This window comes from Nannospalax galili, unplaced genomic scaffold (genome assembly GCF_000622305.1).
Source record: "Nannospalax galili isolate Female #2095 unplaced genomic scaffold, S.galili_v1.0 scaffold856, whole genome shotgun sequence".
Taxonomy (NCBI): Eukaryota; Metazoa; Chordata; class Mammalia; order Rodentia; family Spalacidae; genus Nannospalax; species Nannospalax galili.
The window spans coordinates 1730376-1743122 of NW_008339573.1; the positions used below are offsets into that span (position 1 = coordinate 1730376).

Here is a 12747-nt window from a genome sequence, read left to right on the forward strand (position 1 = left end):
GGGTGGAAGTGGGAATGATTCCACTCACTATCACCCCTGGTGACCCTCTACGAAAATTTTTGCTTCCTGTACCCTCAACTTTGCACTCTACTGGCTTGGATGTTTTGGTTCCAGAAGAGGGAGTGCTTCTGCCAGGAGAGACAATAAACATTCCATTGAACTGGAAGCTAAGGCTTCCCCCTGGACACTTTGGGCTTCTGATGCCCTTAAGTCAGCAGGCTAAGAAAGGAATAACAGTATTAGGAGGGGTGATTGACCCAGACTACCAGGGGGAAATTGGACTTGTTCTCCACAATGGATGTAATGAAGATTATATCTGGAAGGCAGGAGATTCCTTAGGACGACTTTTGGTGTTACCATGTCCTGTGATTAAGGTCAATGGGAAACTGCAACAACCCAATCCAGACAGGACAACAAATGGCCCAGACCCTTCAGGGATGAAAGTATGGGTCACTCCTCCAGGGAATGAGCCAAGACCTGCAGAGGTGCTTGCTGATGGTGGAGGAAATACAGAATGGGTCGTAGAGGAAGGTAGTTACAAATACCAACTTAGGCCACGTGACCAGTTGCAGAAACGTGGATTATAATTGACATGAGTATTTTTGTCCTATTTGGTTAATAATAGGCTTGTGCATGTACACACATATGTTAAGCAGATACTTGAGTTATTCTTTTTTGAATATGTAATCATGTGTTAAGTGGTTAAGTGTTGTGAACCTATATGATTATATTGGGTTATGAGACACTAAAGGACTAAGCATTCCTCGAAGACCTTATCACCTACTCTAAGATATGTAATGCATTGGTCATTGTATGATGAGATAGTTATATCATGTTAGGTGAAATTATGACCTCAACATTGTTTTCATTTGAAAATTAAGCATGACATAGAGAGATGCTATTGTATGTCAAGTTGACAAGGGGTGGACTTGTGATGGCTAATCCTAGGTGTCAACTTGATTTGATCTGAGATTGACTGAAATGAAAGAGATGGTCTTGACTGGATCATCTGAAGGCGGAAGACACACCCTAAATGTGGGCGTTACCTTCTGATGGCAGCCGGTATAAAAGACCAAGGCAGAGGAGAACGCGGGGCTTTTTGCGGCTTGCCTTCTCTCTCGCTGGTGAGTTTGTCTTGCTGCTGTAGACTGAAGACTAACTGATATTTTGGAATTTGTCAGACCTTCAGCACTGGATTGGGACTACTGAGACATCCAGCCTTGTGGACTGAGCGACTACAGATTCTCAGCCTCTCCAGTGTGGTGCAGCCATTGTTGGACTACTCGGACTCTATCCTGTGAGCTAAGCTGATAAATCTTTATACATATTCATTCTACTGGTTCTGTTTCTTTGGAGAACCCTGACTAATACACTTACTGATCTAATAATTCATTTAAAAACTTCTCTAAATAATGGACATTCCAGCCAGCTCTCTTTAAAATCTTTTATATAGTAATGATATTATACCGGTGTCCTCCGTATGTTCTTGGATCATAATGTATTTCTGAAGGACACATTCCTAGAAGACTTATGGAAATACAAGGCCAGCATTTTAATCTTGGTAGACCACGTCAAACTGCCCTCCATAAATGTATCTGTCCTTGAAGTAACAGGGTAGACAATGCTTACTCCTATACCCTCACCAATATCACATTATTAAATTATATTGCTCTTCCCAACATGACAGGCAAAAAAAAAATAAAATAAAATCCATGTATTATTATATTTTCTTAATGACTAATGATAAAAAAATTTTTTTGGCAACTGATTACTGCTGGGTGAGGAAGAGCTGATCTTCCTAAATCAAGGGACTCAAGATAAGCTGACCAGACCTCAGATGAACTTGCAGTGAGGAGTGTCTTCGGACACTAACTTTGGTACAATAGGCCTTTAACACAAATGACATAATGTATGAATTCCAGTGGTGGGGGTATGGGAGGGTGCCAGTGGGGATGGGGGTACAAAGATGATTAAGACTGACTGAGATGTTCTGTAGGAAATAAAAGTTCAATAAAAAACAAATTAAAAAATTTTTAAATTCATTTGTATTATTTGCATTTAAGTGTACCTGTGTCATACAATTCCCACAGAGGTCAGAAGAGGGTGTGACTAGTAATGTTTAAACATCTTTTCACAATGATTAACTAAATGAGTATGTTTTATTGTGGGGCTATTCATCTGACCTTTTTGCAAGAGACAGGGTTTCAATCCGTAGCTCAGGCTGGCCTCCAACTCAAAATCTTCCCATTTTAGCCTCCTGAGTGCTGGGATTACACATACATGCCACCAAACTTGGCCTACACCTGACTCATATGCAATCTGCCTGTCTTGTTTTCGACTCATTTGTAGGTTTTCCTTGTATAGTACAGATATTAAATCTCATGTATGTTATACACATTCCCATTATTTTTCCTTTTTCCTGTTATATAATACAACTTAGAAGACCAGAAAAGAAAAGTTATCATGTGTACAGTGACTTAAGATCAGTTGTCTTTGAATAGGAGCTTCCTCTCCAGGGCTTCAAGGTCTATGAGATATATCTAGAAACTTTACTATAATGGAAAATGAAGACTCCTTAGATTGAATTGGGGAAGGGAAGGCTTGAGGGGTTCTTTGTGATTAAGTGCTGTAACACCTTCCCGGTGGCTGAGAGTTTTCTGTTTTAAGCCATCATTACGCATAGAAGCTCTGGCAAGGGGAACTGGTACTCTATGAACTCTGCCACTGTGCTAAGCACTGATGTGGCTCTTGGGTCCACCACTCTATCAGAACTATTAACTCCATATTAATTTTTGCTACAAATCTGACAAAGGGACATGCTTCTGGGTACTCAGGTCCACATTCTATTTTAGGATTATATATCAGTTTTCATAAACTGTCTGGTCACAAGATGCCATCTTCAATTGTCTTTCTCTCCATTGTCTTTTCAACTTGTTCATATTTTGTTAACTTTAACCTTCATATGGTTATTCCCAGAAAAAAATTTAGGCTGTGTATTTCTCAAAATACGAAATTAAATTTCCTTAAAGTGTTAACAACCAACCATTCTGGTACACTATATCCAGAACGGAAAAAAGACTATCAGCACATATCTGAACAAAGTGGCAAAAGCAAGAACTTAAGTTAATCTCTCTTCTGAGATAAAGAATTCCCAGAATATACCTATTTATATCTGTGTATAACAAGAATTTTCATGTGTTACTTCATTATGTTCTTAAAGAGCTCTATAAACAGATTAACAAGTACAGAAAAACTACTTTCTGTATACAGTAATTCATAATTACATTCTAAGATTACAAGTTCACATAAAATCTGTACTTTTTATAGTTTTTTCTAGTAACAAATCTGACATGTAAAAATAATTGCATGAAAGTATCAAATTGAGATCTAAATGTAAAATGGAATATATTTTTGGAAACTTATTACAAGCTCTTGATCTTAATTCTTTTTTAAAGAAAATATTTCATTATTTTTATTTTATATGTATGACTGTATTGCCTACATGTGTGTAAGTGCATCCATGTTGACCAATGACTATGGAGTCAGAAGAGGGCATTGGATTTCCTTGGAAGTGGAGTCATAGATGGTTGTTGTTAGCTGCCATGTGGGTGCTTGGAATCAAACCCGGGTCCATGGTCCATGGAACCATTTCTCCAGCCCCTTGAGTTTTGTTCTTTTTTTTTTTTTTTCTTTGGTCTTTTTGAGACAGGGTCTCCCTGTAGCCCCAGCTGTCCTAGAACTCACTATGTAGACCACGCTGGCTTTGAACTCACAGAGATCCACCTGCCTCTGCCTCCAGAGTGCTGGGATTAAAGGCGTGTGCCACCACTGATTTTTATTCTTAATTATAGTATCTGTGCTGGATAGCTTTAGTGTCAACTTGACACACCTGGGTTGAGGGAGCCTCAATTGGGGAATTGTCTTCATTGGACTGGCCTGTGGCCATGTCCATGGGGCACCTTCTTGATTGTTGAGTGATGTGGGAGGGCCCAGCCCACTGTGCGCAGTGCCACCCCTGGGCAGGTGGGCCTATGTTGCATAAGAAAGCAGGCTGAGCAGGGGCCAGGGGAGCAAGCCAGTAAGCAGCATTCCTCCATGGCCTGTGTTCCAGCTTCTGCCTCCAGGTTCCTTTCCTCTCCAAGTTGGTAGTGGTCAGAATGTTTTGTCACAGCAATGAAGAAATAAACTAGGATAGTATCTTAAGGTATGTGATGAAGATAAATTCTTAATTTTGATACAGTAAAATTTATCAGCCTTTTATAATCTCATCTTGTTTAAGAAATTCTTTTCTATTCAATATCAGAAATGCATTTATGTATATTTTTAACCAAAAGGCTTAGTTTTACTTCTGTCATTAATCTACCTAAATGGGATGTGGGCAAGAAGAGGCAAGAATTATGCACAGGAATTATAACCTGATAGCTAACCTATACATATACATATATGCATATGCATATGCACATAAACTTCAGTTATCCCCCCAACCAGTTGGGAAACTAACAGGGACAACTGTGTTACTACCTTTGTCTACAACCACAGTCCAACAGAAGTAGACTATGTATTACATTATCATGTAAAAGATAAAGCATACACTTTGGAAGAATGCAAAGTGTCATGTATTAGTGATTTTAAAACTATAAAATCAACTTTATAGACTACAAATATATATTTATACCACCATCCAAATGTTTAAAGATTTAAACAAAATCTAAGTGTTCCCAAAAAGTTTGAAAAAAAGATTACAGAAATTCCCCATGCTTATTTTGGAGCAGACAAGGCAGCCGTCAAAACCACTGCAGCATTTCACACCCCTGTCAGTAACACAACTGTGTGCAGACAGAAGAGCTGAGCAGCAAAGCCAGTTAATGCTCTTTTTTTTGACATTAGCACAGTTTAGAAATGAGAATGTGTTCTAATATAACTCATCTCATCTTTCCCAGGCTTTCTTTATGCTTCAAGGGTTGATGGTTTTTTTATTCTTATTTATTTATTTATTTTTATTTTTGGTCCTTTTGAGACAGGGTCTCCCTGTAGCCCCAACTGGCCTGGAACTCACTATGTAGACCAGGCTGGCCTTGAACTCACAGAGATCTGCCTGCCTCTGCCTCCTGAGTGCTGGGACTAAAGGCATGCACCACCATGCCTGGCTTATTTTTATTTTTTATCAAAACTTCAAGAGTGGTGACATTCTGTTCTGAAGACATTCCAGGGCCCTTACACATGTGATGCAAGTGCTCTACCTCTGAGTTACATCCCTGCCCCGTAAGTATAAAGAAGAACAATGTTTAATAAATGCTAACAGCTGCAATTTGTACGATGCAGAAATAAGTTACCTGAGCTCGTTTTTCCATATCCTGGCAAGTACCAAGCTGTTCTTCCATTGCAACTCTGATTTGCCTTGCTTCGTATTCTAACTGCCTTCTTGTCATATCTGTTTGTAAGGAAAACTAAAACCACAAAGAATATAAAATATTAATTTCTCATTGTGTTTAATTAATAAAACTAAAAATCTTACAAGTATCAATAAAAAAATGAGTAAGCAACTCTGTCACAGTAGGTGAGAAACCTACTTTTTCCCTCCAAGGAATCCTAAAACCTAAATATGGATGGGTACTAGGCTCAGCTGAGGTTCTTTATGTCATGCAGAGTTAAAACACTGCCCCAAAGTCTCACATGGTTTTAATTAAACTGGACTGCTTCCTTTAAAATATGTAATTGGTCCAGTCAGGGTAAGCTTAATTCCAGTTCCCTTATGGTTATTTGCTGAAGGGGTAATTAATTAGTTGATTTTTGTGGTGCTGGGGATCAAACCCAACTCAGAACCCTGTATATGTCAGGCAAGCAATCTACCACTGAACTATACCCCTAGCCCTGAGGCACTACTTTTAATTATTAAAAGTTAGTATTTTGCCGGGCGTGGTGGCGCACGCCTTTAATCCCAGCACTAGGGAGGCAGAGGCAGGCGGATCTCTGTGAGTTCAAGGCCAGCCTGATCTACATAGTGAGTTCCAGGACAGCTGGGGGTACAGGCAGACCCTGTCTCAAAAAAACCAAAAAAAAAAAAAAAAAATTAGTATTTCAAGTGAGAGGAGCTCAGTTGGGAGAATGCATGCCTAGCATGTACCCCAGAAAACTGAATGTGGTGGCACATGCCTGTTATCCCAGAACTCAGCAGAGGCAAGGATGATCAGAAGTTCAAGGTCCTTGACCATACAGGGAGTTCAAAGCCAGCCTAGACTACATGAGACTGTCTCAAAACAAAAAACTACTATATTGACATGGATAATATGGGGAGGGAGGAAGAAACAAGGTCACTACCTTTAACTTTATGTCTCATTTTAAGAATTACCTTATACATACAGGATAAACAGAAAAAATTTTCCATTTGTAGAATGAAGAAAATGGGGTTAAGAAAAAGCCTACATATAACATAAACATCAATAAACCAAAGTTAACGCAGACTTTGGTAAAAATCTCAAAGTGAGGCAAAGATAAAACAAATAAATGTGCTTTTTCACAAAGTGGGTTTTAACTCACTGTCATTCCTTATTAAAATTCCAGGCACTGAGATAACTGTCAGCCACATAAAAGTATGAAAAAGGAGAAAAATATGATTAGATAAAACAATAGGTAGCAGAGATCTAAGGAGCCAGGAAGACAATAAGGACTGCTAGACTTCCATGTTTTTCATGCTGTGTCTGTGGGAAATCACATGTGGCATGCCTGGTCCAAGTACTCCAAGCTGCCCTCATACAAGCTATTCATAGGCAGAGTGTATTCTTGTAGGCATACCCAAATTAGGGATGCAGGAGAGATGATGTGGTCTGCCTGTGACCCGCCATGCTCTGACTCTATTCTTACTCCTCTCACCTGCCTTCTATTTCCCAACTACCCCTGTGAAAATAAAAATACTGAATGTGATACAGCATGCTACAATAATGTGGATGGCATTGATAAGTAGTTTAATAAGCAGATAAACTATTTTCACATGAAAGTGTTAACTTGTTTTCCCAATATGAAGCAAAATTTGTCTAGTAAATGATTAGAAAAAGCAAGTCTAAATGTAGCTAATACATCATAATAATACTTTATGTATCCTAGTAAATACACATGATTCTTAATAAACAGTGAATAATTAATTTGACCACTGATCTCCATTTTGGACAGTAACCAACTGCTTTTGAGTTGTCATACATTCTTTCTTGAGGCTGACTGCATGGAGACAATAGGACTCTGGATCTGGTATAGTCTCTAATTATCAAAGTCAATGGCAAGCAAAACCAGACTGTGCAATTTTTATTCATAAATCATAATCACCAGACCCCTCTGAGCTCCTAATACTTATTTATCAGAAACTCTCCAATAATCATCTTTCCCTATGTATGACTTCTTCATTCCCAAGAAGATTCTATGGATGTTGTCAGGAAGAAGGACCCTTTCTCTTCCTTTAAAAACCCATGGCTGCTAAGAAAGTTGGCACTTTAACCTTCCTGCCAGCCAACCACCACAATTAATTATATTCTGGAAATTTTTCCTCTCCTATTTTTACTCTTTAGCCTAATGTGTTTTCTGAAAACTGTCACTACAAAATGAAAAATTTAAGCTAAGAAAGCAAGCTTTATTATTATTAGTCTATTCTCTTTCCCTCTTTGATTTTTTTTTTTTTTTTTTTTTTTTGAGACTGTGTCTTGCTATATAGTCCAGGCTGGTTTTGAACTTGAGCTATTTTCCTGATCAGTTTCAGAGAGCGCTGAGATTATGATGGGCAACAGCTGAAATATACAGTCTTTACTGTATACTTATTAATGTGAAGCCTTTTTATTTTATTTAATTTTTATTTATTATTTTTATTTTATGAGTGTATTGCCTGCATGTGTGTGAGTGTACCTGTGTCATGCCATGCTCATGGAGGTCAGAAGAGGGCGTCAGATCCCCTGGAACTGGAGTTATGGAGTTGTTAGCTGCTATGTGGGCGCAGGGAATTGAACCCAGGTCCTCTGCAAGAGCAGTCAGTGCTCTTAACCAACGAGCCATCTCTCCAGCCTATCTTTTTTTGTTTTTTAAAAGACAGGGTCTCATGTATCCCAGACTGGCTTTGAACTTACTGTGTAGTTGAGGATGACCTTAAATTTCTGATCCCCTGCCTTGACCTCCTGAGTGCTGATTACAGGCATACATCACCATATTCAGTTCATGTAGTGCTTGGATTAATGTATGATAGAAAGCACTCTACCAATAGAGGTACATCCTCAACCCTGAGAAACTTTCTTAATATGCCATTCCCTGAATGAAAATTAACACAGAGAAGCTGGATGGTAAGGGAGAGGCTGACAGGATTAGTTTTTAAATTTTATTTATTTTTTGTGCCCCTTCCTCTCCATGTGCCCGACAGCATTCATGTCATGGGAGTTGGTTCTTTACTTCCACCATGTGTATTCTTGTGATCAAACTCAGGTCACCAGGCTAGGTAGCAAGGGCCTTACCTGTTCAGCCATCTTTGCCAGTTACTCCATTCCCCCTTAAACAGATGTAAAGGAACTGTAGAGTTCACAAAAACAGTAAGATTTATGCCTACAGCTATAATCATATAGCTGAAGTAATATTCAAATTATCTTCAAAGATATTTTAGTTGCAAAAATGATCTGGCATGATCCCTATACTGTACAAAAAAGTCAAGCAGATAGTGATAATGGTTCTACAGAGTGTGTCTGGAAATTCAACACAGAATTAAAATAAAAAATACAGTTTTCTAGTGAAATTCTGATTCAAACTAACAGATTTTTTTTTTTTCTCAAGTAGGGGCTTAAAATAAGTATCTGTTGGAGCATGATGATGTATGTCTGTAATCCCAGTCAGTACCTGGGAGCTGGAGGCAGGAGGATCAGGAGTTGAAGGTCACCTGTGGCTATAAATTTGAGGCTACCAGCCTGGCTACTTGAGACCTTTTAAGAACAAAAAATATTCATTAGCTATTATATATTCAAGTTAATAGTTGATTAAGACACATTACAATTCACAAACTATTACAAATTCAATTACCTCATATTCCTCATAGTAATATTAATATTTTTAAAAATTATTTATTTAATAACCACATAATTAGAAGAAGCATTTCATTACAACAGCATTGGCATATTCAATCAGAATTTCCAGAGCTAAGATGCATCTCTTTCAAAATTGGCTGTAAATTTTTAGGTTTACCTAGTCTGAATACTTTTAAAGATCAAATTATTAAAGTCCAAAAAAATTTGTAGTGCCCAGTTACTTACATTTTCAGTTAAAGGAAGGCTATCTATTCTTTTAGTGAGATTCTGAAGTTGAGCATAATACCAGTCTTTTTCCTTTTCTTCTTTGTCAAGATCAGCAAGGAGTAATGACCTATTTTTAAAAGAAAGATAAATTTACACAATGCTAATACAGACTTCAAAAGAGCAATTTTTACCAGCTGTTACTGTAAAATTTTTTACTTAAACAATAATGCACTAGTGGAAAACTTAATGACTTGGATTTTTGCAGGCAGGATTTAAATTACATGTAAATTTAAAATATAGCTGGGCGTGGTAGCACACGCCTTTAGTCCCAGCACTCGGGAGGCAGAGGCAGGTGGATCTCTGCGAGTTCAAGGCCAGCCTGGTCTACATAGTGAGTTCCAGGACAGCTGGGGCTACAGGGAGACCAAATAACAAAAAAAACAAAAAACAAAAAAACCCCACATAAAAACCAAAAAGCAGCGTATTAGCATATGCATTGTCCTACATATTTTTTTTCCACTTAAAAATGTATCTTGATGGGTATTCCATATGAGGACAAAAGACCTACTATGTAGCTCCAAATATCCCACATATCTAACAGTACTAATGAGCTCATGAAGGGAGGCACCATGACTAGTTCTTTCTTGGGGACTACTCAGAGCCTTTTAAATATTTTGCTATGAATATAAATAATGTTACACTGAGTGCCTTTATACACTTCATTTCATACCTATTCAAGCATGTATACTGAGGGTACATGAAGTTTTAACTTACTGTTCTTGTTTTTTTTTTTTTTTTTTTTTTTTTTTTTTTAGACAAATCTCCCTGTAGCCCCAGCTGGCCTGAAACTTGCTATGTAGACCAGGCTGGCCTTGAACTCACCAAAATTTGCCTGCCTTAGCCTAGGGATTAAAGGCGTGCCCCACCACACCTGGCAATTTACTGTTCTTGTTAAGTGTGGTAACAACTTATATTTCTATAACTTTCATGAATTTAAGTGTCTGATCCAACTTTTTTTTAAAAGCAGGGTCACCCTGTAGCCCCAGCTGTCCTGGAACTCACTCTGTAGACCAGGCTGGCCTTGAACTCACAGAATTCTGCCCACCTCTGCCTCCCAAGTGCTTGGACTACAGGTATGCACCACCACACCCGGCCTGATCCAACTTTTTAATTTTTTAAAAAAGATTTATTTTTAAAAGTATTTTTTATTTTATGTATATGATTATATTGCCTGCATGTGTATTAAGTCTACCCATGTTGTGCAATGCCCAGAGAGGCCAGAAGAGGGCTGGAACTGGAATTACTGATGGTTGTAAGGTGCCATGTGGGTGCTGTGAACTGAACCCAGGTCCTCTGCAAGAGCAGCCACTGCTCTTAACCACTGAGCTATCGTTCCAGTCCAATTTATTTATTTTTATGTGTTATGAGTATTTTACCCGCATGTGTATATGTGTACCACATGCATGCCTGGTGCCCACAGAGGCCAGTAGAGGGTGTCAGATCCCCTGGAGCTAGAGTTAAAGATGGTTGTTAGCCACCATTAGGGTGCTGGGAACTGAATCCAGGTCCTCTGCAAGAACAGCCAGTGCTATGAACTATTGAGTCACATCTCCAGCTTCTGACTTTTTAATTCTTACATACCTAGATTAAAAAAAAAAAACCAGGATATTACTATGATTTTAGTTTGATTTCTCTTAATGTGAGGCTAAGCATTTTTCCAAGTTTGCAAACTGCTCCTTTTCTATAATTTTTCTTATTCATTTATAGGAATTCTTCTACATTGGAATGATAGTACTTAGTTACTGGGCTCTGTATATGTATTTTCCCAATTTATCACTTATTTAAAATAGGTTTGTCATTTGGACAGTTTGATTTTCATGTAGTCAGATCTGTGGACACTTTCACTTATGGGATTTGGAATTTGGTTATACACAATGATGTTCTCTACAATAATGACATTGTTATTTCTATTTTTAAATTTAAAATTTAATTAATTAATTAATTAATTAATTTAATGTGTATGAGTGTTATGCCTGCATATGTTTAAGTGTACCCTTGTCATGTACCCTTGGAGGACATAAGAGGGCACTGGATCCCCTAGAACTGGAGTTATGGACAGTTATTAGCTGTCATATGGGTGCGGGGATTCAAACCTGGATCTTCTGCAGGAACAGTCGGTGCTCTTAACTGCTGAGCCATCTCTCTAGCCCTGACACTGTTATTTTTATTTTTAAGTTTTCTTTGATAGCTCCTTGGGAAATATTCATAGTGAGTACAAATGTACAGAGGTTTTACTCTTGCTAAAACTTTATTTACTGAGAAGTAATTTTAAAAACAAGCAGTTTCAATAGTGAGAAAATAAACAGGCAGGGAGGGACCCTTTGTTTACGGTCACTCAATCTTGGAGTAATGCACACCAAATGAGAGACAAGTTGTCTCCATTTCTGACAATAGGAACAGATTAAAGTACTATGGAACACTTGAACCCCTTTCACATCTGGGTGCCCAAACTGAAATAAAATTATGACTCCGTTTTTCAGTTTTCTCTAGTTAGGATTTACAGGCCCAGGGTGGAGAAGAGTGAGACAGAAGCTACTGTTCCTCTGATCACTGATTAGTAAATGGGATAAAACAAGACCTGGGTGTCAAAAAAATGCTAACACTGTGCTAGGGAGATGGCCCAGTACTTGCTCACAAGGATCTGTGTTAAGATCCATAGCCTCTACATAAAAAGCTGTGCAAGAGAACATGCGCCTATGACCCCAGAGCTGAGCTGGGGTAGGGAGTGAAGACAGGTGGATTCTGAGGGCGCACAGGCCACCCAGTCCAGCTGAAACAGAGTTCCAGGTCCAATGAGAGACCCTGTCAAATAAAATAAGGTGGAGAGCAACAGATGAAGACATCTGACATTGACCTGTGACCTCCACACATGTGTCTCACAGGCAAGCACCCCTATCCAAACATGTGCACACACACATACCAGAAGAGAAAAGAAAAAACCCCAGAAAAATGCTTAAGCTGACAGGTCAGCATCAATGGTGATGATAGAGTAAGGGAGGTTAAAAATACTAAGGACAAGTTGTTACTCTTGAATTAAGATTAAACAGTGGTAAAATGTTCTAGAGAAGCCTTGGTTGCAGTGTCTTAAGCCAGAAGAGCATAGAGCTAAATGACAGGAATTGAATTGCGGTCCTAGAAAACAGGTCTTATGGCCTTGAGTTAAAACTAGGAACAGACTCAGAGTTTAGCAGATTAATGGCTTATTCTGTGATTGCCAAGAGTCTTCTTTAAAAATGCTTCTTCACTGTAAATCTTGTCTTCTAGCTAACTCAGGGTCACCTAAGCAGCACGACACTTGTTTATTAGGCATCCAGTAATTTTTATCTTCTAATATTCATCTTGGACAACAAGAAAATGGAAGAAAAAAAGGAGACTGAATTAATCTATTAATCAATCTATCTAGACTTTTTAATATTTTATTTATTATTTTTATTTT

The 12747-nt window shown here is 38.3% G+C and overlaps 1 protein-coding gene and 1 pseudogene across 11 annotated transcripts in view; both read right to left on the bottom strand.

The window, feature by feature from the left end:
- Positions 1 to 12747, bottom strand: part of Apc (APC regulator of WNT signaling pathway) — a 151348-nt gene that overhangs the window by 58498 nt on the left and 80103 nt on the right. For 10 of the 11 annotated variants that reach the window (XM_029564132.1, XM_008834315.3, XM_008834316.3 and 7 more), the window contains 2 exons: positions 9270 to 9378; positions 5334 to 5447 (listed from right to left, as the gene is read on the bottom strand). In XM_029564132.1, coding sequence (XP_029419992.1) covers positions 5334 to 5447; positions 9270 to 9378 — 223 coding nt within the window. The remainder of the gene's footprint in view (positions 1 to 5333; positions 5448 to 9269; positions 9379 to 12747) is intronic. The other variant, XM_008834318.3, reaches the window with a different exon arrangement.
- Positions 2620 to 2897, bottom strand: LOC115070597 (annotated as a pseudogene).